This window comes from Pseudonaja textilis, chromosome 3, assembly GCF_049901715.1.
Source record: "Pseudonaja textilis isolate UNSWEBS1 chromosome 3, rPseTex1.2, whole genome shotgun sequence".
Lineage (NCBI taxonomy): Eukaryota > Metazoa > Chordata > Lepidosauria > Squamata > Elapidae > Pseudonaja > Pseudonaja textilis.
In genome coordinates, this window is record NC_141992.1 from 113,450,436 (window position 1) to 113,477,915 (window position 27,480).

The following is a 27,480-nucleotide window of genomic DNA, read 5'->3' on the forward strand; positions in this document are numbered from 1 at the left end:
AATATCCACTCCAATGAACATTCCATCTTAAAATCTATGTTCTAATATCAGAAATGGCTTTCAAATTCATGTTTATAACAACATGAGCTCCCTCTCCTTATCAAAATTCAGGAACAAACTACTAATAATCAATAGCAGAGTTTTCTGCTGGCTTTATATTTTAATATTGTCAGAGTGTGCACAATGTGACTAGATGAGACAACCCAGGAGCAAATGCAATAAATAGGTTTGTATTTACATATAATGGTGTTGTGGCTCCGGGCTTGGATTCAGCTCCTGTGTCTGACATGAGTTCAAGTGAGGAGGACATGGCAGAAAAATATGAGCCGGCATGGCTCAGTGATTGGACTGGTAACCAGGATGAGGAGATGGACGTGACAAAGGAAGACAGACCTGATGTATTAGAATTGTCAGGACCTTTGACCTCCTCTGGTTCCTTATCTGATCAACAGCCGGGAATGGCTGACAGGGAAGTTTTGAGAGAGTCTTCTAGTGGAGATGAGAACTTGGAAAATTTGTGGTTAAATGTAAGGAACAGAAGACGGTTGAGAAGGCAAAATCAGCTGGAACGGAGGAGGAGGGCGAGTCAGTAAATTAGCACGTTGCCTCAATGAGTATAAAAGGACACAGCTGGGCTGGTACAATTTGCCAGGAACAAAGTGACTTATTGGGTGAGGACGTTACAGCAAGAAGCTCTGAGACTTGAGATTTATTGCCAGGACTGGTTTGCCGGACGGAGTAAAGATTTATGCTGTGGATTGAGATTTCTGCCAGCCATTATCTTATAAGACTTCTTTCTGTTTGATTTAATTTGAAACGGCTGCTTTCTGTTTTGTTCATTTGAATTTTGAAGGGGAGTCATAACATAATGGTTTTATCCACAAAAACATACATACGTACAAGTACTTTCAGTCAGACCTTGAACAAACAGGCAAATAGCATTTATAGTATGGAGGCAGAGAAAGAGATATGCCTCAACAGGGCCATTCGTTATGACAGGAAACCTCATTCCAGCATTACATCATTGTAGCATCATTACAGTATTACAGCAGTTGTTCAGCTATTAAATCATGATTACCCTGACAATTAAAAAAGAGAATTAATCATCACATCACTCAATAGCATGTTAGCATTGTGAAGAATTTACCTAGGAATATCTATAAAAACCCTGTTTTAGCTAACATCCCCTGCCCCCTGCAATTGTAGTATATTATACACAATCAAAGCACAGAGTCTGACAGAATTCAGAACACAAATGGAATTAGAATTTTTCTGGAACGTGGATAGTCTTCAAACTTGTTGAGATACCATCTGAAGAAAAAGAAAAGAAAGGTAAATGAACACATGGTTTGACTCAGACATGTCAAATTCTTAAGAAGTGTAAATAAGTATTTTTTCACATTAATGTGTGTAACATTATGATAGAATGTTTCTTTTCAATCACAAAAATGAGTTATTTTTTAAATACAAACTATTATGATTTTCTGTTTATATCTTTCCTTTTGGCCCATATGGCATTAAAAGAGCTAACAGTCAAATAAAAACCAGTATAAATCACCAAAAGGATCCTTTTTAAGAAGTCTGACTTTTTGACTTTTGGAAAAAAGGATGTGGCTGGTTTAATGAGTGGAAGCTTTAAAGAAGCACAGCATCAATCAAACTCTTAAAAGCAAGTGCATTTTTTTCCAGTTCTTATGAAAAGCTAAAAAGCAGTATAACAGTTTCAAAGAACAGCAGAAAGATATTAGTTTAGCCAAGATCCAAAGTATTTCTTCTGATTTATTTATGAAGTTTATAAAACCTTTCCAGTGTTATTTAAAAAGCTTATTTTGTATCAGGAAAATATTATAAGAGGTCTCAAAAGTTCAAACATCAAAAAAAATAAAGGTGAATGAATAAATCCCTATTATAACCAAAGGAAAGAGATAGAAGGTATAAATAAAAACAGTTAAAATCATCAAATAGAAGAAAAATAATACAGGCAATTGTAACAGCTGATTTAAAATATGGTATAACTGGTATATCATATAATGCAGAGGTGGTATTCAACAGGTTCTGACCAGTTCTGGAGAACAGATAGCAGAAATTTTGAATAGTTCAGAGAACCGGCAAATCCCACCTCTGACTGCAGATTTTGCAGTATCCTTTCCCTGCCACGCCCACCAAGCCACGCCCACAGAACCGGTAGTAAAAAAAAAATGAATCCCACCACTTGATATAATGTTTGCAAAGATTTGCAAAAGTATTTTTAATGGTAATCAGGAAATGTTTGCTCAGTTCTCAGATCTGAAATTATAGGATATAATCCAACATAGAAAGTTGGAACATCAATTTAAAATAGATATTTATGAAATTTTAAAATTTCAGAAAAGATTATAAATCTGGTTCACATTTCTTTCATATGTTTCTATATAACTCCATTCCCTCCACATTAAATGCATAGAACCTAACAAATTCACCAGGGAAGTTAATGGCTGTATATTAATTATTTTAAAAATATGTATAGCAAAACCAAAAGTCTGGTTGTTTGGCAAGCTTGTTTACTTGAAAGTATGGCCACACAAATCCATCAATAAAACATCATTTCTAAGGACCTTCTCTAGATAACAGTTTACTGGTTTTCCCTCATATAATACCCATGGAAGGGGCAGGATATCATCTTTGTTCCACTGTTCTCAGAGGTATCTTGTGGGCCTTTTTGCAATGTATCTCAAAGTTTTATTCAAGTGTTTTATTCAATCAGGCAGGTTCACTTTGGAATATTAACATGAACGTTCTTGCAAATGAGCTATCTAAATTACATAGTGTTTTTAAGGTAATTCGTAGTAGTTTTAACCTTTCGGTTGTGTCCAACTCTTTTTAGGCAAGTGCTTTCCATGCTACCCTGTCAAGCACAGCTTCTTTCAGAGTTGGATGTTCATCTTTGTAACAGCTTTGATGGTATCAACCCAGAGTGTTCTTTGCTTGCTCCTTTGCCTTGATCCACTAACAATTCCTAGCAACAATGACTTCTCCAGCGAATTTGCATGCATGACATGAACAAAATAAATCAGTCTTGTTATTTTGGCTTCTAGTGATGTTTCAGGTTTTATATGATGATTTATTCTGGTTTTATATGACTGATCTTTATTGATAAGTACTTTTAATTAAAAAATACAATTTTCAAAAACCAACCAACATTCTTAGATGAACCCAGTGTTTACATTAACTATTTTTTCCTTTAAAAACTGAAGAATAAATGTACCACTAATGTCTACAAGAAACATAAATTCAGGATAGATAGGCAGCAAGTATCTGCAACAATCATCACATAAACTCAAATGAACATTTAAAAGAAATTATGATTTTTGGAAACTCACTGGTGATGCCAATATGCTCGGTTTCCTAATAGCAGTAATGTAGTGATGGCAAAAGCTGTACTTTCTGCTGTGTTGCATGCAAGAGCAAATCCACACCACTCAATAATCTCCCCAAAGAAGTTAGCTCCACTTACATATTCAAACATTCCTCCTACAGAAAAACACAGTTAAATTATTGACTTGGCAAATAAAGCTTTATATACTTCAACAAATGCAAACTGGAATTGTCTTGAATATTTTTCAACCACATCTATAGTGAATATGAAATAAATCAAGAAAATTAGTCAACACAACCACTTTCAACCTTTAGATCCTCTCTAAAGGAGAGGGAACTATTCTTTTAAAGCAAAAGAGATAATAATAAGGTTATCATTTTTATTCCAAACCTTCAAGATCCTAATTCTCCCTTGTTTTGTGCTGCTGCTCTTTTAAAATGGAATAGATTAAACTCTGTTGGCAGATTATTTTGCTAGTTATAACTGTAATTTAGTTTGGGGAACAAGATCCCCACCCCCCATTTTTGGCTTGTCTCTGTCTCCAAGAAGCATAACCCTGCATTGTTTTAATGGGATACCAACCAAACCCTTGAACAAAGAGCAATGTGGTTAGGAGACATAGTTCATATTATTTTGGGTTTGTTGTATCTGCTTTTTTCCCATCTGCTGCACCATTCGTTACCAAATTTTATTTTAATAAAACTCTGAACTTTATTCAGATTGGTATAAATGGTTGGAAAAAATAAGCAGTTTTTAACTTAATTCCTAGAGGCATCATCCTCTATCACCTGGAAATATCACCCTGTACTGTTTTTATGGGATACAACCTTTGGACAAAGAACAACGTGGTTAGGAGATGTATTTCAACAGTATTATTTTGGGTTTGTTTCTCCAATAAACCCTGAACTTCATTCAGACTTCATTCATTCATTCATGAGTGAAAATTTAGGAAGTTTTCAGCTAGTTCCAAGATAATGAACTCCTCCTTGCACCCACCATTTGGCCTTTCTACCTCAAAGCAATGAAGGAAAAACCAAACTAAAATCTGCTTGGTCAAAGCAGAAGTAGGTGAGCTGTTGTTCTCCCCCCCCCCCAACCCCCCCAAACCAGAAAAACATATTCTAGTCTTTCAAGAAGCCAATAGCAGGCAGGGCTGCTGAAGCCTGGAATTTGTCATACATTCAAGGTTTTCTTCAGAGTCTTGTCATGAAAAATATTGATTAAAACTGCAGAATACGTAAAGAAGGGACTTTTTATCATCTATGGTGGGCATGTGATAAAGTGAAGAAATATTGGAGTAGGATTGATATCTTAATACAGAAAATTATTAAAGTGAATATAGAAAGAAAAATGGAGACTTTTGGTCTCAGTGAAACAAGACTTGGGGAAAAAATCAGAACTTTGATGTTATATATGCTAACGGCACCAAGACTACTCTATGCACAGAAATGGAAGGTCACCTCGATTCCCACAATAGATGAATGGCTGTAAAAACTAATGGGAGTTGACAGAGATGGCTAAATTGACTGTTTTGATTAAAGAAAAAAACACACACAAATACCTTTATTTTTACTTGGAAACAATTCTGGACTTTGCCTTGAGGTGGAAAAAAATGAAACTTTGATTTTGGATTTTATGGATTAGATAGATTTGTTGTTATAGAAATAGCTAGTGTGATGACCCAGGGTGGGATACAAAACAAACACAGTCACAGAAAACAGGTGAAGCTCCTTTTATTCCTTCAGTTTGCTTCCAAGTTCTGAATATCTTTGACAGAAGACAAAAAAATTCCCACACAGTTACAGGAAGAAGGAAAAAAAGCAACACAAACCAGGCAAGATAAGGGCTGGAGGACATCCACAGATAACAGAACACACACTGAGAAGGACACCAAACACACAGAGGAACTATAAACTAGAGATATTTACACGATTTGTTTCCAGCGTTTGCCAGTACGCAGGTCCAAACTCTTATTCAGTTGTCACACCTGCAGCCGATGAAGAGGATCAAGGCCCTCTCCTCCCGAGGAGACCATGTCTCTCCCTTATCCTCTCCTCCCTGCATGTCCTAGGGTGAGTAGGGGATGGGCCTGGGTCCTCCTCTGACTGCTCAGCCGGCCTCTGCCCTTCCCCAGCCTTCTCCAGAGCCACACTTTCACTCCCTGTCAGCTGTTCCTCATCTTTCTCAGAGTCAGTCTCCACCAGGGGCATAACAGCTAGTTTCTATTATTATGAAAAAAAAAAGTTGAGGGTAGATGTTAATGCCTCATTTTATTGCTTCAAAGGAGTTCGAAGTCAATGCCTTTCTGCCCACTTTTGCTTTCCCCCACTATGAGCCACAGTGGCACAATGATTAAAATGGAGTACCGCAGGCTACTTCTGCTGACTGCTGGCTACCTAGAATTTGGCAGTTCAAATCTCACCAGGCTCAGAATTGACTCAGCCTTCCATCCTTCTGAGGTGGGTAAACAGCTTAGAGAGGGCTGTAAAGCATTATAAAGCAGTATATAAGTCTAAGTGCTATTGCTGTTGCTTTCCACTTCCCTTTTTCCTTCTCTAATTTCCCTAATATTTACTTTAGTAATCTCTTTGTATGCCATATTATAAATTAATAAAAAACTATAAAGAAGAAAAAAACTGCAGAACACAAGTGCTGAGCTTTTCAAGACAAAATTTGAAATGGCAGAGAGGCAAAACATTCTTATTAAATTATGGGACTTAAAACTGGAATAGCCTCTTTTCCACTAACAAATAAAGATTATCTTGTTCAGAAAGCTGATAATTATTCCTCATGGTGTGTTGGGGTAAGTGTTGTGCAATAACCTTATTTCTACCAGCATTTCTTGCAACTCCATATTTAGTTTAAGTTGCTTTTTCGTAGCCAACAATACCTTTAAAAATGACAAATTGGCTCATGCATCTAATAATGCAGTTTAATTTTGGCTTGCCATCTAAACCAGTGGTCTCCAACTGGTGGGCCGCAGCCCACTGGTGGGCCGCAGCCCACTGGTGGGCCTTGAGAAAATTTTGGTGGGCTGCGGAGAAATGTCCCCCGCAAAGCGCACATGCCCAAGCAATTAATCCAGACTGCGCGGGAGCACAAGGCTGTGCCGCCCACATGACCCGCCAACCCACTGGCCTTTACCCTTTGGCTGAATGCAAACCTGCAAAAGCAGCACAGCCCTCGCCGTCCAGAATGAGGGAATGGTGCTATTGCAGCAAGAGGGGGCTGGTGGCACAGGCAGGCTGAAGCAGCACTGGAAATAGCCAGAAAGTGCAGGAGTGCTATGCTACTTGCATTTGTGTGGCACTCCCGCACCTTCCAGCTCGCCTCACCTCTCCTGGCCTGGTCTCTTTCTTGATGGCTGTGGGCTGTAGGGATGGCCTGGGCCAGGAAAAGTACCGGCTGGTGGTGGTGGGAGGGAGCAGAGTGGGCAAGTCTGTGCTCACCATCCAGTTCAGAGGTCCAGAATGGGGTGGCATCGCCATCAGTTTTCTCATCCCTCTCGGCCTCTGCACTGCTGCCCACCCCATCACTGCCTGGGGAAGGCACAGGAAAAGCAAGCAGAAACATAGCTCTTAGTGGGGCGAAAGAGCTGAGATCGAGGAAGACATAAGCAAGAGAAGATGGAAGCTGCCGCCTTTGAAAAGCACCGCTTTCTGTTGCCTGTGCCTTCCCAGATCTCCACTCTTTTGATCTGGGAAGGCACAGGGAGAACGATGTTTCTGCTCATTTTTCCTGTGCTTTTCCCGGGCAGCAATGGCTGGGCCATGGGGGAGGGGGGGGCAGCAGAGATGTCAGGGCTGGTCTCTCCCCTCAGCAAGCCAGGCCTGGAAGAACTCAAAGAATTGCGGGTGAGTGCCAGAGAAATGCGTTTTGAAAATGCCAACATACGTTTCCAGTGCACTCTCCTTTGTCCCAAAGTAGGATTGTGTTCGGGGAAGGGAGCAGGGGGAAGGGTAGGAGGGAAGGAGAAGCCTGGCTGGCTTTCTTTTAGCATGGGTCAGGGTGTGAGGGGAGACCAAATGCCCAACCAAAAGAGCGCCGAGGAAGACAGGCTCCTAATAACCAGCCTGTTTGTGTAGGCAAGAGCTCGAGCTTTTCTGGGCTCAACAACCCCCCCCTTCTGCCTTCTCTGCAGGACCCTCCTCTGCAGGACCCTTCTCTGCTTGGAAGCGGCAGGAAAAACCTGAAGCTTGGCCTTGGGGAGTCCTCTTCTTGTGTGAAGGCCAAAAGGGGGTGTTGCCTGGTTATTAGGAGCCCATCTTCCTCAACACTTCCGGCCTGGCCCTCCTTCCCAACGCCAACTCCACGCAGCTACATCTGCCAAAGGAGGGAGAGGTTTCTTCTGACTTGGGGGAAATATGAAATGACAGGAGACCAGATTGGGGGTGGGGGGCTCTGCTTTTCTTCCATTTGAGCAGGAGCCGGTTCCTCCCCATCCAGATCTTCCCAGCCTCCAGGCACCATGTGGCTTTTTTGAATCCCAGCAGTATTAAAACCTCCCTCTTTTCCCCAAAGGATGAGGGAGGCCCCTCCTTTCCATTCGCCCACAGTTATCATTAAGCATTTATGATAAGCATAAGCATTTTTATATTTTTAATATATATTTGTATATGTATGTATATGTATAAATTAAATTTTTAATATTAAATTTATATTTAATATAAAAATAATTTTTTTCTATTAAATACATTATCTTTTTTAAAAAATGCATTAGTGATCCTCAGGATTCAGAAGTATGAGTTTGGTGGTTCCTGAGGTCCAAAAGGTTGGTGACCCTGATCTAACCAACCCAAACACTGTGTTTTGTATGCTATGGTTTATAACAAATTATGTGGATCTAGTAGATTGTTATTTAATGAACAAATCATTGTAGTGTTATGCATGAATCCAGCTGAACATACATATACATCTTGAGATCCCATCTCTTTAAGAAGAATCCAAATAAACTTACTCATACATTTTGGAAGAAACTGGAGTGACTTTGAACCCAGATTATAAATGCTTCTTGTGGGGGGTCTTGTTCATTTAACTTGGAATAGGCACTAAGTGTACAGAGGACTATCTTTATCTACCTTATACTGAAAATACTGGTGTGATTACAATGAACAGAGTTTTCAACTCTTTTTTTCAGGGTTATATTGTGAACTCACTATCCTATGGGACAAGGTAGCCAGAAATAAGAAAATTATAATATCACGCTAGGAGACAGCAATGGCAAACCATTTTCATATCATGGAAAACAACATGGATGTATCTCTCTAGATCATAAGGGACGGATATTAACTCAAAGGTGATCCTGCTTAGCAAGCATAATACTTTCTGATTATTTAATTAACTTATGTAGCAATCGCAATTAACAGGGACATTGGTATTCAAGTTTGACAAGAAATCATTAGAATAATCATTAAATAAATAATAATTAGAATATTTAAATGCAGCATAGAAGAAGTACATATTAAAAAACAACATGAACAATTGTTAGTACAGCCAAAACTAGGGAAATTATTTACTTCTTTGACTCAATGTAGGAAAAGAGGAGTGGTTTTATATATTAAAGAGGCCATCCCCGCAAAATTGATCCACACTGATGAAGATGGAAGAATATTAATGGTGGAAATGATGGATAATAATATAAAAATACTTTTGACTGCAATTTACGCCCCGAATGATAAACAAGAAGAATTTTATAAAAAATTACATATGAAAATAACTGGACTGGACTATGCTAATATAATTGTGATGGGAGACTTTAATGGAATTGTGGACAATAAATTGGACTATATAGCAACAACAGTAAAGCACAACAGAAAGACACTTCCTAAATCCTTTTTTAAAATGACAGACGAACTAATTTTAAAAGATATATGGAGAGAAAGAAATGCTAAAACCAAACAATATACTTTTTACTCAAATAGACACTTATCATGGTCCAGATTAGATATGATCTGGATTTCAACAGAATTAATATCTAGTATTCAAGAAATAAACATTGAAGCAAGTACCTGGGCAGATCACAACCCATTGACAATTAAATGGAAGGGCCAAAAAAAAAAAGATCGAGATGGACGTTAAATAATACTATTTTAAAGGAGAAGGACTTTATACAACGGTTTGAGAAAGAACTTGCCTTTTTCTTTAAAGAAAATAGAAAAGAAGATACTTCAGCGCAGAATGTTTGGGACACAATGAAGGCATATGTGAGAGGTTTGATAATAGATTACATAAGAAAAAAGAATATTAGGAAAAGGCAAGCCACTAAAGCCCTGGAAGACGAGCACAAAAGACTTGAAAAAGAACTACAGAAAATGCCACAGAAAAAAGACATTAAATTGAAACTGGATATAACTAAACATAAAATGGATTTAATAGAGAAAGAAGAACTGGCACAGAAGATTAGGAATGCTAAACAGAACTACTTTGAAGATGCAAATAAGCCAGGTAGATGGCTAGCATATAAGCTGAGAAAGGAGAAAGAGTCGAGGAAAATATCGCAGTTAATAGATGATCAAGGTCAAGTTTGTTATGGCAATAAAGAGAAAAAGGAAATTATTCGAGACTTTTATGGACAACTATACAAGAAAGAGAATATTGATGAGGAAAAAAATTAAACAGTACTTGCAGAATGCAAACTTACCTAAAATATCTAAAGAGACTGAAGAAATGTTAGAAAGTAATATAACAATGATGGAACTAAGTCAAGCACTTAAGAAACAAAATAATGGGAAAGCACCAGGTCCAGATGGGCTGCCAAAATATTACAAGAATCATTGAGCATTCCACTTTTAGATGTTATGAATGAAGCTATGTCAAAGAAGACGATACCTAAAACATGGTCAGAGGCTTATATTACACTTATTCCAAAAGAGGAGACTGATCCACTGCAAATTAAGAACTATAGACCGATTTCTTTATTAAATGCAGACGATAAAATTTTTGCTTCGATATTAGCAGAAAGACTTAAAAAATATTTGAATAATTTTATTCATCCAGATCAAAATGGATTCCTGCCAAAGAGACAAATTAGAGACAATATGAGAGTAATTTTGGATACTTTGGAATATTACGAGGCACATCCTGAAAAGCAAATGGCTTTGATATTTTTAGATGCCCAAAAGGCATTTGACAATGTGAATTGGAGATTTATGTTACTCTTACTGGAACAGATGGGTTTTGCTAGAAGATTTATCCAAGCAATAGAAGCAATTTATCATGAGCAAACTGCAAAGGTAATGATAGAGGGAGAATTTACAGACTCTATTAACATAAGAAAAGGCACAAGACAAGGATGTCCCCTTTCTCTCTTGCTATTTGTATTGACTCTGGAAGTGTTGAATAGAAATATTAGAGAAGATAAAACTATAAAAGGAATGAAAATCAAAAAGGAAGAATTTAAATTACAAGCCTTTGCAGATGACTTAGTTTTTATTTTGGAAGATCCTATAGAAACAGCTTCGAAGCTACTGGAAAAGATAGAGTCATATGGTGAGGTGGCTGGTCTGAAAATAAATAAAGATAAAACAAAGATTTTGTCAAAGAATATGCTACTAAGACAAAGAGAAGAATTGGCAGATCTGTTGAAAATCCAAGTTATGAACAAGGTTAAGTATTTGGGGATATATTTGACACCAAGATGTAGTACATTAAAAGAGAACAATTATATTAAACTTAAACAACAGATAGCCCTGGATCTGAAGAAATGGGAAAACTTACAACTGTCATTAATAGGGAGGATCTCAACAATCAAGATGAATATTCTACCCAGAATCTTATTTTTGTTTCAAACAATACCAATTAGGCTTGGAAAAGACTATTTTGAGGACCTAAATAAAATTGTGTTGAAGTATATATGGCAAGGTAAGAAAGCGAGGATAAAGCTAAAGCTTTTGCAAGATGCTAGAACTAGAGGAGGGTTTGGCCTGCCTAATTGGGAGTTGTACTATCAAGCTGCAAATTTGATGTGGGTTAAGGAATGGATAACATTAAGGAAGACTAGATTGTTGACATTAGAAGGTCATGATTTGTTGTTGGGTTGGCATGCTTTTCTATGGTACAAGGGAACCAAAACACAGGACTATTTTGTTAATGCCTCATTTTATTGCATCAAAGGAGTTCGAAGTCAATGCCTTTCTGCCTACCTTTGCTTTCCCCCACTATGAGCCACAGTGGCGCAATGGTTAAAATGGAGTACCGCAGGCTACTTCTGCTGACTGCTGGCTGCCTAGAATTTGGCAGTTCAAATCTCACCAGGCTCAGAATTGACTCAGCCTTCCATCCTTCTGAGGTGGGTAAACAGCTTAGAGAGGGCTGTAAAGCATTATAAAGCAGTATATAAGTCTAAGTGCTATTGCTGTTGCTTTCCACTTCCCTTTTTCCTTCTCTAATTTCCCTAATATTTACTTTAGTAATCTCTTTGTATGCCATATTATAAATTAATAAAAAACTATAAAGAAGAAAAAAACTGCAGAACACAAGTGCTGAGCTTTTCAAGACAAAATTTGAAATGGCAGAGAGGCAAAACATTCTTATTAAATTATGGGACTTAAAACTGGAATAGCCTCTTTTCCACTAACAAATAAAGATTATCTTGTTCAGAAAGCTGATAATTATTCCTCCTGGTGTGTTGGGGTAAGTGTTGTGCAATAACCTTATTTCTACCAGCATTTCTTGCAACTCCATATTTAGTTTAAGTTGCTTTTTCGTAGCCAACAATACCTTTAAAAATGACAAATTGGCTCATGCATCTAATAATGCAGTTTAATTTTGGCTTGCCATCTAATCCAGTGGTCTCCAACTGGTGGGCCGCAGCCCACTGGTGGGCCTTGAGAAAATTTTGGTGGGCTGCGGAGAAATGTCCCCCCCAAAGCGCACATGCCCAAGCAATTAATCCAGACTGCGCGGGAGCACAAGGCTGTGCCGCCCACATGACCCGCCAACCCACTGGCCTTTACCCTTTGGCTGAATGCAAACCTGCAAAAAGCAGCACAGCCCTCGCCGTCCAGAATGAGGGAATGGTGCTATTGCAGCAAGAGGGGGCTGGTGGCACAGGCAGGCTGAAGCAGCACTGGAAATAGCCAGAAAGTGCAGGAGTGCTGTGCTACTTGCATTTGTGTGGCACTCCCGCACCTTCCAGCTCGCCTCACCTCTCCTGGCCTGGTCTCTTTCTTGATGGCTGTGGGCTGTAGGGATGGCCTGGGCCAGGAAAAGTACCGGCTGGTGGTGGTGGGAGGGAGCAGAGTGGGCAAGTCTGTGCTCACCATCCAGTTCAGAGGTCCAGAATGGGGTGGCATCGCCATCAGTTTTCTCATCCCTCTCGGCCCTCTGCACTGCTGCCCACCCCATCACTGCCTGGGGAAGGCACAGGAAAAGCAAGCAGAAACATAGCTCTTAGTGGGGCGAAAGAGCTGAGATCGAGGAAGACATAAGCAAGAGAAGATGGAAGCTGCTGCCTTTGAAAAGCACCGCTTTCTGTTGCCTGTGCCTTCCCAGATCTCCGCTCTTTTGCCCCAGGGAGAACGATGTTTCTGCTCATTTTTCCTGTGCTTTCCCCGGGCAGCAATGGCTGGGCCATGGGGGAGGGGGGGGCAGCAGAGATGTCAGGGCTGGTCTCTCCCCTCAGCAAGCCAGGCCTGGAAGAACTCAAAGAATTGCGGGTGAGTGCCAGAGAAATGCGTTTTGGAAATGCCAACATACGTTTCCAGTGCACTCTCCTTTGTCCCAAAGTAGGATTGTGTTCGGGGAAGGGAGCAGGGGGAAGGGTAGGAGGGAAGGAGAAGCCTGGCTGGCTTTCCTTTAGCATGGGGCAGGGTGTGAGGGGAGACCAAATGCCCAACCAAAAGAGCGCCGAGGAAGACAGGCTCCTAATAACCAGCCTGTTTGTGTAGGCAAGAGCTCGAGCTTTTCTGGGCTCAACAACTCCCCCCTTCTGCCTTCTCTGCAGGACCCTCCTCTGAAGGACCCTTCTCTGCTTGGAAGCAGCAGGAAAAACCTGAAGCTTGGCCTTGGGGAGACCTCTTCTTGTGTGAAGGCCAAAAGGGGGGGTGTTGCCTGGTTATTAGGAGCCCATCTTCCTCAACACTTCCGGCCTGGCCCTCCTTCCCAACGCCAACTCCACGCAGCTACATCTGCCAAAGGAGGGAGAGGTTTCTTCTGACTTGGGGGAAATATGAAATGACAGGAGACCAGATTGGGGGTGGGGGGGCTCTGCTTTTCTTCCATTTGAGCAGGAGCCGGTTCCTCCCCATCCAGATCTTCCCAGCCTCCAGGCACCATGAGGCTTTTTTTGAATCCCAGCAGTATTAAAACCTCCCTCTTTTCCCCCAAAGGATGAGGGAGGCCCCTCCTTTCCATTCGCCCACAGTTATCATTAAGCATTTATGATAAGCATAAGCATTTTTATATTTTTAATATATATTTGTATATGTATGTATATGTATAAATTAAATTTTTAATATTAAATTTATATTTAATATAAAAATAATTTTTTTCTATTAAATACATTATCTTTTTAAAAAAATGCATTAGTGATCCTCAGGATTCAGAAGTATGAGTTTGGTGGTTCCTGAGGTCCAAAAGGTTGGTGACCCTGATCTAACCAACCCAAACACTGTGTTTTGTATGCTATGGTTTATAACAAATTATGTGGATCTAGTAGATTGTTATTTAATGAACAAATCATTGTAGTGTTATGCATGAATCCAGCTGAACATACATATACATCTTGAGATCCCATCTCTTTAAGAAGAATCCAAATAAACTTACTCATACATTTTGGAAGAAACTGGAGTGACTTTGAACCCAGATTATAAATGCTTCTTGTGGGGGGTCTTGTTCATTTAACTTGGAATAGGCACTAAGTGTACAGAGGACTATCTTTATCTACCTTATACTGAAAATACTGGTGTGATTACAATGAACAGAGTTTTCAACTCTTTTTTTTCAGGGTTATATTGTGAACTCACTATCCTATGGGACAAGGTAGCCAGAAATAAGAAAATTATAATATCACGCTAGGAGACAGCAATGGCAAACCATTTTCATATCATGGAAAACAACATGGATGTATCTCTCTAGATCATAAGGGACGGATATTAACTCAAAGGTGATCCTGCTTAGCAAGCATAATACTTTCTGATTATTTAATTAACTTATGTAGCAATCGCAATTAACAGGGACATTGGTATTCAAGTTTGACAAGAAATCATTAGAATAATCATTAAATAAATAATAATTAGAATATTTAAATGCAGCATATTTAAATTTTAATTAAACATTTGCAACCCATACCTCTTGGGATTTTATATACAGTCTCTCCTGGTTTTCTTAAGTTTCTCAAAATATAATCAGAGTGCATGTTAATCAGGAGACCACCGAGCCAGGCTGCAATCCCTGGAATAAACATATTAAAGCAATGAACTGAAATGTAGGATTTATTTTAAAAAAAAATAATGTAAGTAGTCAAGTTGTATATATGCTTGAGAAAATGGTTCAATGAATTAAGCCCAAAATTTCCATTGATAAACAGTTGTTGGTGAGTTTTGCCTCATTTTATGATGTTTCTTGCCACAGTTGTTAAGAGAAACACTGCAGTTGTTAAGTGAGTGACATGGTTGTTAAGTGAATCTGGCTTCCCCATTGACTTTACTTGTCAAGTCACAAAGGGGATCACATGACCCAGGGAGACTGTAGCCATCATAAATATGAGCCAGTTACCAAGCACCTGAATTTTGATGATGTCATCATGAAGATGCTGCAATGGTTGTCACTAAATGAATGGTTGTATTGGCTCTATTCAATCTGATTGAAGACCCAGGCTGAGGACAGTTCTGTATACAATGCTCCTATGCAGTTCTAAATTCTGGTTCAATTAAGAATCAAAACTGATTATGAGTAACTCAGAATTGATGATATGAAAATTTCATCCAATCCTGCCAGATATTGATGAGACTGGAGCCATTTGCTTGTTTTCCCATGCAGTTTGGCAGAGACATAAAAAAGGCAGATTTCTGTAGTGAGGTTCTTTTTCATAACAAGCACATAACATGCACAGAAAACAGTGCAAATCGCCATCTAAAGCTTTGCTTTAGGTATGTACTACAATCTGGAGATGGAAACTTTAGCTTCTGCAGCCCTTTCCTTCCCCTTTTTATACTGGTCTGGTTCCCTGAGCAACTTAAACCAAAGTCCTGAAACAGACACTTGCCCAGACTTGTTTAATATATATATAATTGAGAGGAGTTGTCTCTGAATTGTAGTACTACATGCTTGGCAAGAGGTCCCAATGATTGTTGCTTCCAAGAAAGCTTTGCTTCCTTGTTTTCTCCATTCACATTATCTTTTCAATACCAGTAATCCTCCCTTCTCATGATCCTCCTTCTTATCTTCTCACCTCTCTTAACTCTCATCTTTCCTATTGCCTTCTCCTACTAGTACATTATGATTTAACAGTTGTTGTTCTAGCCTAGAGTATGATTTTTGACAGCACATATTGGATCCTGCAACATTATCGTTGTGTCCAATCACCCTTGGCCAATACATACTTCTATTTCTGAATGGCGGCCCAGATTTGCAATGATCAAAGTTATTATGACACTGGAAAAAAGCTTTTATGATCAGTCCTTTCATCTTTCATTTCACAATATCCCTGTAGTCGCATGATTGAAATTCAGGTACTTTGGAACCAGCAGGTGTTTGCAATCATTGTAGCATCCCGCACTCACGTGATCACCATTTGCGCAGTTCTAACAAGCCAGCTTCCAACAAGCAGATTAAAAGTAGCCTATAGTAAAATTGCAAGTCACACTCATGTGATGTCCCTCTTAACGACCATATCACTTAACCACAGAGTTGTTGGTTCTGTCTGTGGTCCTTAAGCAAGGACTCCCTGTAGATTAGAATTGCCATACTGATTTTCCCAACTAAATGCACTTCTTAACCAGTGGCAGGATTCAAATTTTTTTACTACCGGTTCTGTGGGCGTGGCTTGGTGGGCATGGCAGGGGAAGGATACTGTAAAATCTCCAGTCAGAGGTGGTATTTACTGGTTCTCCGAACTATTCACAATTTCTGCTACCGGTTCTCCAGAACTGGTCAGAACCTGCTGAATACCACCTCTATTCTCAACATTTCAGCAGCACTGATCTACTTGTTGCTTCTTCATAAACAATGCTAACTTCCACTAGATAGTAGCTAAGAGATACAACTGCTTGCCCACTCTTACCATCTCTTTGCTCACTGGATTTCTTAGATTAGTTGTTCTCGTTCAACAAAGCCTACCTCAGTGGTTGTTTTAGAGATAAAATTAAGATACAGTGCCACCATGTAAGTCATTTTGAGTGGGTCAGAAACACAAAAAGAAATAACACTGGGAAAAATATGTTGCGACTACATGTTCTGTTTACTTAAATAGCTAAAAAAATAATGAATCACTTCTTTCTGCAAGACTTCTGCTTCAGTACAGTAGTAAGTGGGAATTCATTTCTCAAGAAGGTACTATGTCAGCTTGAGCAAAAGAAAAAAAGCATAGCTTAAGCCATTCAGTATAAGAAACAAAGATCAATTGTTGAGTCTGACATACACGTATTACTTGAATTGGCTCACCAAGAATGAAACGTGGTTCTGTTAGCCAGTTGGATGAATATTCTGCATAATTAGTTAAACTTCGGCCTTGCAAATACCCATTATATAAACAGAATATAAATGCTGACACAAATACAAAAAATGGTGTTGATTTTCCTCCACGGATTAAGAAAGGAAAGATGAATGATCTGGAATATGAAAAATAAAAATTTTATTTAATTATAATTTTGAACATTGCAGAAATATACAGTAATTCACACACATACATTTGCACAGGCATATTTTCAAAAGCAAAACTCTATCATTAGGTCACTTTCCATTTCAAAAAACTCAAAAGATGAAACATTAATAGTAAATACTCATACATACATATATATACATGCACATGCACATACACACACACACACACACACACACACTACACTAATATTTAAGTTTCTGAAGTATGTGATGCATATTGTACAAGCAGAAGACCCTATACTATTCCAGACAAATGGCTGTCCAGTTTCTTCTTGAAAATCTCCTGAATGTTGGTGTCATGGCAAGGGAAGAAGATTAAGACAGATACTTTGGAGAAAGCACAACATTTCTACACCAAACTGATAGGCACAGAAGAACTCGGTAGTAACAGAGAAGAACTGGAATCGGCCAGCCAAGCTGACCAACAATTGGAAAAGAATGGAAAAGAGCAGGAAGAAGAGGAAAAGAAAAAAGAAGAAAGACCACAAGAAGAGAACAGAGTAAGAACAAGGGCACAAACAGGAACAACAGGAACTAGTTAATAGCAGCAAAGAAGGAAAATGGAAAACAATTTGAAAATACTGTCAATAAATATAAAAGGACTTAATTTTCCATCGAAACGGAACCAAACTTTTAAGAAATTGGCAAAACAAAAAATGTGTACCGCCTACAGGAGGTACACATTAGAACTCAGGATAAAAATATTTACAATATAATAAATTAGGAAAACTTTATACAGCACTAGCCCAAGAAAAAAAAGAGGGGTAGCAATTTATGTTGGACAAGGAATAGAGACAGAAGTACCATATGCAGATTCAGTGGGGAGAAGTTGTATGGGAACAGAGAAAATTCTTACTCATTGCAATCTATGCCCCTAATAAACAAGATACTTACTATAAAAAAATAGATGAAAAAATTTCAGAATTAGGTAAAGAAAATATTTGTATGATAGGAGATTTTAACACAGTCACGGACATAAAAAAAGACTATCAAAGCACGAGTAAAAAAAAGAAAAAAAAGAACACTCTTCCAAAAACATTTTTTAATATGGCAGAAGAACAAAATTTAATAGATATATGGAGAATATATAACCTAAAAGAAAAACAGTTCACCTTTTATTCCATTCCCCATAAATCATGGTCCAGAATTGATATGGCATAGATAAGCAAAACTCTAATGAAAGACATAGTGCAAATAGAAATAGTACCAAATATATGGGCAGATCATAATCCCCTAATAGTAACATGGAAAGGCCAATTAAAACAAAGAGGGAGATGGAGGTTGAACCCACAAATTCTGAGAGATAAAGAATATTTAGTAAAATTAAAAAGAGAATTAGAAATTTTTTTTTAAACAAATTTTATTGATTTTTTAAAGACAAACAAAACATAAGACATAAAGGCATAAAACCTCCTTTCTAAAAATTACTTATAAGTTTTAACAAGACAAATAAAACATTATTTTTAAGACATAGTTCCATATTATCACATTTCCATTTAAGCACGTATATTATTCAATTATATTTCTTTCTATCAAAGTTTTATTAATTCTCAATCAGACATAAACACACAAAATACAAAACATAAAACAAGACATAACAACATAAAACTTCCTTAATTATCATTTATACACGTCTTTTCCAAATTTCTCATTGTTTCTCCCTTTACTTTTATTCCTCCAAGGTTTTATTAATTCTCAATCAAACATAGCTAACCAAAACACAAAACATAAAACATAAAACTTCTTTTGAAAAGTGGCTTAGCCCCGGGTTACATCTTTTTTTACAGACCTATATAAAATTCATGCTCACTTTATATACCATTCTTATCTTATTTACCATTCTATATTTTCTATATAACTTCTCCCTTCTTTTCACTCTCTTAATTATATTTTATTTATTTCATCTTATTTTAAAATCATTATACTTGTATCTTTTGTCCGTTCTTTTCCAATTATCTATATATCACTTCTCTTTAACAGAAAATTTCCCCTGTGATCACTTTTAAAGTGTAACGCTTTTCTATCTTTCCCCTAAATTAACACTTGAAATAGTAGATAAGTTCCATTCTGATTCTGCTTAGTACATTCTACATGTTGCATTTTAAAATAAAGGAATAATAAATTTATAATATAGTTAAGTATATAATTTCCATTCTAATTCTACTTAGTACATTATTTTAAAATAAGAAAATGAAATAGTAAATTTATAATAACATTAAAGCAATAACAAATTAAACTGTAACTAAACATTAATCATTTTACACATTCTCTTTGATATTTTATTGAGTATTGAGATCTATCATTATTAAACATTTTAATATTTTATTAAATCTTATAATATTCCAATGGACTATTTCAAATGCAAATACTACAATACTATCTTATGTACTCTTGCAGAATCTTTCCTTAATACTCTATCCTTTATCTCTGAAAAAAATCTGCTTTTTTACATCTTGTTTCAGGCCTTTATGGCTTTTTTTCCCTTTTCCTCTCCCTTTCTTCTCCAGTCTGGTCTTTTTGCCCCCACCTCCTAACCTTCACCTTTTTAACTTCCCCTCTCTGTTGTATTTCTCTTTTCTGTTGCTTTCTAACATTGTACCTTTTTTTCACCTTATTTTTCTTTTTCTTGGTTGTTTTATTAAGTCTTGAATTCTCATTTTTCCTTCCTCTCTTCCTATTTTCTTTCTTAAGTGAACTTTTTTGTCCATTAAAAATGGCTTCTTCTTCTTCTTCTTCTTCTTCTTCTTCTTCTTCTTCTTCTTCTTCTTCTTCTTCTTCTTCTTCTTCTTCTTCTTCTTCTTCTTCTTCTTCTTCTTCTTCTTCCTCATGTATTTGCTGATATCTAGAAACCACCATTTCTAAAAAGTGGAAGACAGCTCCCAAAGAATCCTTGCCTTCTTGTTCTCTTTCCTTTAATTTTTCATATTCCATTTTTAATTCATTCACAGATACTGCCATTGTAAAAATCTTTAAGAACAACCCAGGTGTTTTTAGTCTTAAAGTAATTTCCAAGTGTACAGTCCAAACAAACACAAAATATTTCCTCTTCTTCTCTTTGCAGTTTTTCCTCCTGGGGCAAAATCCCAAAATATATTTTAAAGCCGTATTACAGTTAGTTGCTGGTCTTATAATCTTCAAGGAGTCTCCTCCAACAAATTTTTAAAGGTTTTTTTAGTCATCTCCTTCCCACTTATAACAAAGAGCTTATTTTTACCTTAAAGAAGCAGGTTTTTCAGTGCTCATTTGCTTTCTCTGTAGGGAAGGGGAGTAAACTTTCCTTCAGCACTTTTGCCGCTTTAACAACTTCTTTCGGAAACAAATGTATCAATCCAAAAGTCAGGTTTCCAGGGTGTTTAAAAGTATCTTAATGTCCCAGTTCAGCCAAGAAAACTTTCTCCTTCTGATTCTTCCTCCTGCACAGATCTCGTCCGGTTGAAGATTCCTTTGTGGCTGCCATTTCTGACAGCTGCTCCATCGCCTCAGGAAAAAGGAGTCTAGCCGGCTGGGGAAAGGGGTTGCGATATTCCCAGACCCCTGCCCGGATCTCCTCTGTCTTCCGCTACCTCTTCGGAGTAGCAACAACCCCCAAATCCAATTGGATCGGGGGTACCTCAGCAGCGAGCGCAGCAGGGACCCGCAGCATTGCGGATTCCTGCTGCCGCCGAAGCCTGCAACAGGAACCGACGAGAATTAGAAATGTTTTTTGAAGTAAATACAAAATAACACACCTCTCTGCAGAATTTGCGGGACATAACAAAAGCCTATTTAAGGGGATTAACAATTGCATACAATGCCAGGAAGAAAAAAGAAAAAGAAAGTAATGAGTTACAGAATGAGATTGGAAAATTGGAAAGACAAGCGCAATTAACACCAGAGAACGAGCAAATCATAAATAAATATAATTTAGAACAGGAAAGAAACTTAACAGCATTGAAATTAGTAAAGCAAAACTATTTTGAAAATGCCAATAAGCTGGGAAGGTGGCTGGCATATAAGTTAAGGAAGGAAAAAGAAAAGAGATGGATTCAACAATTACAAGATAAGGAGGGAAAGATACAAAACAATATGGAAAAGAAAAAAGAAATACTGGAATATTTTAGTAAACTCCATAAACAAGAATATATAAGTAAAGAGAAAATCAAGCAGGATATAGAGGAAGAAAATATTCCAATACTAACAGAAGAAGAAAGGGAAAGATTAAATGGAGAGATCACTAAGGAGGAACTTAAAGAGGCAATTAGTAAACAAAACAACAACAAAACCCCCAGAACAGATGGATTACCTGCAGAATTATATAAAAACTTAGGTAAAATACTTGATCCAATCCTTATAGAAATTTATAATGAAGTACTTACAGAGGCAAAGCCACCAATGTTGTGGAGAAAAGCATATATTACATTAATATCGAAGGAGAGTGCAGATGCCACCCACATAAAAAATCATAGACCAATTTCTTTATTGAACGCCGATTACAAAATATTTATGAATATAATGGTTGATAGATTGAAAAAAATATTAAGTAGATATGTACACACAGATCAAAATGGTTTTCTTCGCAACAAGACAACTAAAAAATAACAAGGACAGTACTAGATATCTTGGAGTATTACAAGGTGCATCCAGAAAAAGCAGGCTGCACCAATTTTTCTGGATGCCCAAAAAGCTTTTGATAAAGTAAATTGGCAATTTATGAGACAACAAGTAAAGGAGATGAAATTCAGGGATAAATTTGAAAAAAATAGTCAATATATTCAAGCCCAAAAGACTGGATAATAATTAATGGAGAAATGACAAATTCATTTGAAATACGAAAAGGAATCAGGCAGGGATGTCCACTTTCACCTCTGCTCTTTATCATGACACTAGAAATTTTGTTGAGGAGAGTTAGACAGAATTCGGAAATAAAAGGACTAAAAATTAAACAAGAATACAAGGTCCAAGCATTTGTGGACGACCTTGTATTTTTCATAGAAGAACCAATTAAATCTGGACCAAATTTAATTAAAGAGATAGAGAGATACAGAGAAGTGGCAGGTTTAATAATCAATAAGGACAAAACCAAAGTGATAACAAAAAGTTTAACAGAGAAACAAAAAAAGAAATTAGTAGAAGCAATGGGTATATAAATTGTAAAAAAAATTAAATATCTAGGAATTTAGCTCACGGCAAAATGTTCAATAATAAAAGAAGGTAATTATGTAAAATTGGTATTAGAAATAAAAAAGGATTTGGAAAAATGGGGGAGACTACAATTATCAATGTTAGGGAGAATTGCGAAAATCAAAATGAACATCTTGCCAAGAATACTATTTCTCTTTCAAACCATTCCAATTAAATTAGATTAAAAGTTCTTTAATGAATTAAACAAAATTACCATGAAATTTATTTGGTCAGGAAAAAAAGTGAGAATAAAATTAAGCTTACTACAAGATAATAGATGCAGAGGTGGATTTGGACTCCCCGCCTGGGAAATATACTATAAAGCAGCGGTCTTAAAATGGATTAAAGAATGGGCCAATCTGAGAAATAAAAGAATCTTAACCTTAGAAGGGCACCGACCTTGAGGCGGAGTGGCATGCCTTCATGTGGAACCCTGGAAATAAGAGATATACACACTTTAATAGACATGTAATTCGAAGCTCATTATTGAAAGTGTGCAAAGAGATTAAACTTAAACATTATATGAAGATTCCAGGGTGGGTATCAGTCACGGAGGCACTGTTTCACCCCAGTGCTTTAGAAACTGGAAGAAAGATGAGATATTATGATGTCCTAAATTCCCAAGGAGGATTAAAGACGAACCAAGAACTTAGAGAACAAGGGATGAAAATAGAGTGGTGGCTGTATTTACAATATAAGATGAGATATAAAAAAGGTATAGAAGAATTTGGAATTGAGGTAAAACCGAACCAAATAGATAAAATATTAGAGGGAATGGATGAAAAATTAATTTCTAAAATGTACAATTATCTATTAGAATTTGAAATGGCAGAAGAAATAGTTAAAAGTCCAATGATTGCATGGACAAGGAATGTAGGGCACAACATTACTCTGAAAGATTGGAAATAAGTCTGGAAACAAAATTATAAAATAACAAAATCGGTTGTTTATAAAGAAAACCAATACAAAATGTGTTGCCGGTGGTATCTAGCGCCTTCAAGGTTAGCGAATATGTACCCAAACTTAAATCGGACTTGTTGGAAATGTAAGCAAACGAGGGGTACCTTCTTTCATGCTTGGTGGCTTTGCCCCAAAAGTAAAAAGTATTGGAAAAAAATTAGAATTTGGATAAAAGAAATTACAAATATACAACTAGAATTTAAGGCAGAAATATTTTTGTTGGGAATGATAAAAGGGGACTATGCAAAAGAAACAGAATATTTAATTCTCCATAAAATCACGGCAGCAAGAATTGCGTTGGCACAATGCTGGAAGGTTGACCAAATGCCAACAAATTATTTGATAATTCAGAAAGTTACTGACGGAGCTGAAATGGACCTATTTACACAAAAACTTAGGGATAAGGTAGACTCAAAATATAGTACAGCTTGGGGAAAATGGTATAATTAGATTAAGAAGGAAAAACAGGAAATTAAAAGATAAGGATTTGAAAAATGAAGTGGTTAGATTAAGAGCAAAAATAGAAAATGAATATTAGTAAAATTGTTTTCAATAAATGATCACACCATCTTAGCTGATTAGAAATATAAGTTTTATGTTTATATTTGTATTTGAATATTGGTTTCATTTGCATCTTGTACATTGTATCTTATACATTGTATATATATTTCTTTTTAATCTTTAATAAAGTTTATTTTAAATTTATTTATTTTATTTATTTTATTTTATCAAGCGATTATAAGGTAACAGGTATAAGTATAAACATAGTTATGAATACATGAAATGGATACATATAAGAAAAATAAAAAGAAACAATAGGACAGGGTAGGCACGTTGGTGACCTCTTAGGAAAGGGATGAGGTCAATAGCAGACAGTATAAGGTTAAAGTTTTTGGGGTTTGGGGAAGAAACCACAGAGTCAGGTAGAGTATTCCAAACATTGACCACTCTGTTGCTGAAGTCGTATTTCCTGCAATCAAGTTTGGTGTGATTTACCTTGAGTTTGTATCTATTGTGTGCTTTTGTATTGTTATGGTTGAAGATGAAGTATTCATTGACAGGTAGGACATTGCAATATATAATTTTATATACTGTAGTATATTTAGATCGGACCGAAGGCATTATAGATTTTCTAGATTTTCTAGGTCTAGAATTTCAAGTCTGGTGGCATAAGGTATTCTGCAATGAGTAGAGGAGTGGAGAACCTCCAGTGATGGAGCACCCACAATTTACAGTCTCATGACTGAATATATTCTTTTTTAAAATATTTTTTTTATTTTTAATACAATCATTCCATTTCAACCGAACAGTGTGTTTTCTGGGTACAAACATCTTTGTTAAACAATAATCAAAATTACAACATCCTTCATTACATATTAATTCTACAACATTTAACATAGTAATAGCTACCTAATAATTGTACTACATGACTATACAATATTTTTTTCCAAAAAGTTTTTTTATTTTTTACATATCTCTTCACGTGAACAACGTAGTTCCAGATTACAACATTTATACATAATCATACTTACATTTCCATCTATCTTATATAGTACCACCTCATGTCATTATCCATTCCACTTATCTTTAAATAAATTCTCATTTCATATTTCAATTCATTAATTCAATATCAATATCATTTCATCCATACATATATTTTCAATTCTTTATCCCCTATTATTTCCATTTTCAGCTTACCACCTATTTTATTTTATTTTATACATCATTATCATCCTTAATTTTCTCTAGGCTGATATATAATGAACAATCTTTTTAGAGTAAAAATAAAATAAAACTAATACATTTAGGATCCACATGGTATCTCCCCTCAGTCTATATACCACTTAGCCAAAGTTTATCTATATATTTTAATAAGTTTCCATTCCCCTGTTTTTAAACATCAAAAATACTTTGTATTCTCATATGATCCCTTCTAGTTTATCATATTTTCTATTTTCTCATATCCTTTATATAATCAATTACATTTTCTATTTCATCTGTCCCAACAAAGAAAAAAAACCAGAAAGCTAAATTTCCCTTTTGGTTTCCATAGCCTATACTTCGCATTTTGACTTTCCCCAAATTTATCATATTCTCTCTTTTTCTAATATCATTTAAATAGTCAATTACATATTTTAGAATATGTATATATAAGAAGGATTCATCACAGTAAAATTCATATACAATCAAAAAAGATTTAAATAAAAACCAGGATTTAACTTCAGATGTTTGGCTTGATAGTTTCAGCCCTAACCAAATCCATCTCTGATAGATTTTGTCATCTATAATCTCTGTCAAAGGCGCTTTTTGAGTTTCTGCCTATAAATAATTGGCCAGAGCCTCATGGTTTAGGGTTATATTGGCTGATCTTTTTATATAAAACTGGTCTCTATATAGCACCTAATTAAGCAGTCCCGTTTCTGGTTAAACCTCATTCAAAGACCATCTCCATAAAAAAAAAAAAAGCAAGACATTCCTTTGAAAATAGATTTTTCAAACCGCGCGCCACAAAATTAAAAAAATAAATAAATAAAAAGAAAGACTTAAGACAAAATAAAAGTCCCGCCAACCTGTAAAAGTAGTGGATGAGGAAGAGTCCCAGCAGAAACCGGTTGGGCCAAAAGCTGAGACGGCTACCGCCGCTACACAGCCCGAGCATTCCAGGGAAAAGAAAGGCAGGCGCTTCTTGCACCATCCAGGCCAGGGTGGCAGGAACAGGGTAGCCGTAAGAGGTTGAAGCGTAGCGGCCGTATGGTGCCCCGGTCCGGCAGAGGACGAACACTTTCGTCACAGATATAAAGCCCACCATGGCGTAGCTCATCTGTTTCAGCAACTGCTCCTCTTGCGGGCCGGAGACGCGTTGCCAGAAAGCTCCGGGACACAGCAAGGTACACACGGCCGCCGCCGCCGACTCCATCACCCCCTGAAAGGAAGCGAAGGGAGGGGAGAAAGCGCCGTCCGAGTTTTCCTTCAGCACCCCGGCCTTTCTGGAAGACAAGACCGGCCGCCTGCACCCCTCTCTTTCCAGGCTGGGCTCACAAGACAGTCAGAAAACATAAGGCTCTGGGGCGAGCCGCCTGGGGTGGTGTGGAGTGGGAGCGTCATGGAAAAGTCTGGCGCGAAGGGGCGGAGCGAGACGAAGGTAACAACCCGAGGAAGGGTCGGCTCAACCCGTGGGAGTTTTTGGTTTCGCATCGCTCCCCTTCGCTCCCCTTTCACGGTCGAGGAATTGCTTCGAGTTCTGCCCGATCCACGGGAAAGCAAGACGCCAACACCTCGCATCCTTCCCCACTCGCTGTTGCTGCTCAGGTTCTATAACAAGGGAAGTTCTGGGAGTGGAAGTCTACAAGCCGTGAAGCCGTCAAGTTTGAAGATGCCTGCTCTAGAAGGAGGGAAGATTTAGCTCCTGGGACCTAACCAGAAGCAAACTTGGAACGGTTCTCTCGTTTGGCTTAAGATTCCGGTTCAGTTGAGCGATCGCTCACTGAGCCCGCTCTTATCTCGTTTCTGTCTGTAGTAGGAAAGTAGTGTGGGTAGGATCCATCGAGGGAGAATCTTAGGGAATCTTTGCATCTGGTTCCTTCTGTGCTTGCATTGCCCAAGAGAAGAGGATGAGGGAGCCAATAGTCTTGCAGAAAGAAAGAAAATGCTTAAGCCTGGCGGCATTTGTACTTCTCGCTTGCTTAATATTGTATGAAGAACAAAATAATAATAGAGGAGTGGACAGATTAGCTTTCTGTGGTTTACTTATTCACCATTTCTCTTGTGCAAAAGAGACAGCAGATTGTACTTTCTGTTTGGCTCATCACCACATACTGCTTCCTGACTTGTCTTCCTTCAACAACCATGTTTTCCAGCTTTGATTCAAAACTGTTGCTTTCCAACCTGAGCTGGAAAATGTTTGACTCTTGAGTAACTGCCAGGAGAAATCCCTGCAGTATTCCTGGCAATGTTTTGGGAAGTGGGTTGCCCTTGCCTCTTTCATAGGGCTGAGCAAGACTCGCCTGAAATCACCCCACTTGCTTTGTCTTTAAGGCAAGTAGGGAGCCCATGGTTACTAGCCTGATGCCAAACTGGGTCTACGCTTCATAGCACGTTGTGTTATTAACCTATAAAAGCCCACTTTCAATGAATACAACACTTGGACTAAGGCTTTCATAATGGATGTACCTTGAACCACACTT

At 37.5% G+C, this 27,480-nt stretch overlaps 1 protein-coding gene across 1 annotated transcript; it reads right to left on the reverse strand.

Annotated features, from left to right (window-relative positions):
- Positions 1 to 865: 865 nt before the first annotated feature.
- Positions 866 to 26,892, reverse strand: SRD5A1 (steroid 5 alpha-reductase 1). The gene is made up of 5 exons (XM_087930672.1): positions 25,867 to 26,892; positions 16,958 to 17,124; positions 14,645 to 14,746; positions 3,360 to 3,510; positions 866 to 1,311 (listed from the first exon to the last, which is right to left on the reverse strand). Exons 1-5 carry the CDS (start codon positions 26,211 to 26,213, stop codon positions 1,245 to 1,247), a joined length of 834 nt encoding a protein of 277 aa, XP_087786798.1. The 5' UTR covers positions 26,214 to 26,892; the 3' UTR covers positions 866 to 1,244.
- Positions 26,893 to 27,480: the final 588 nt, after the last annotated feature.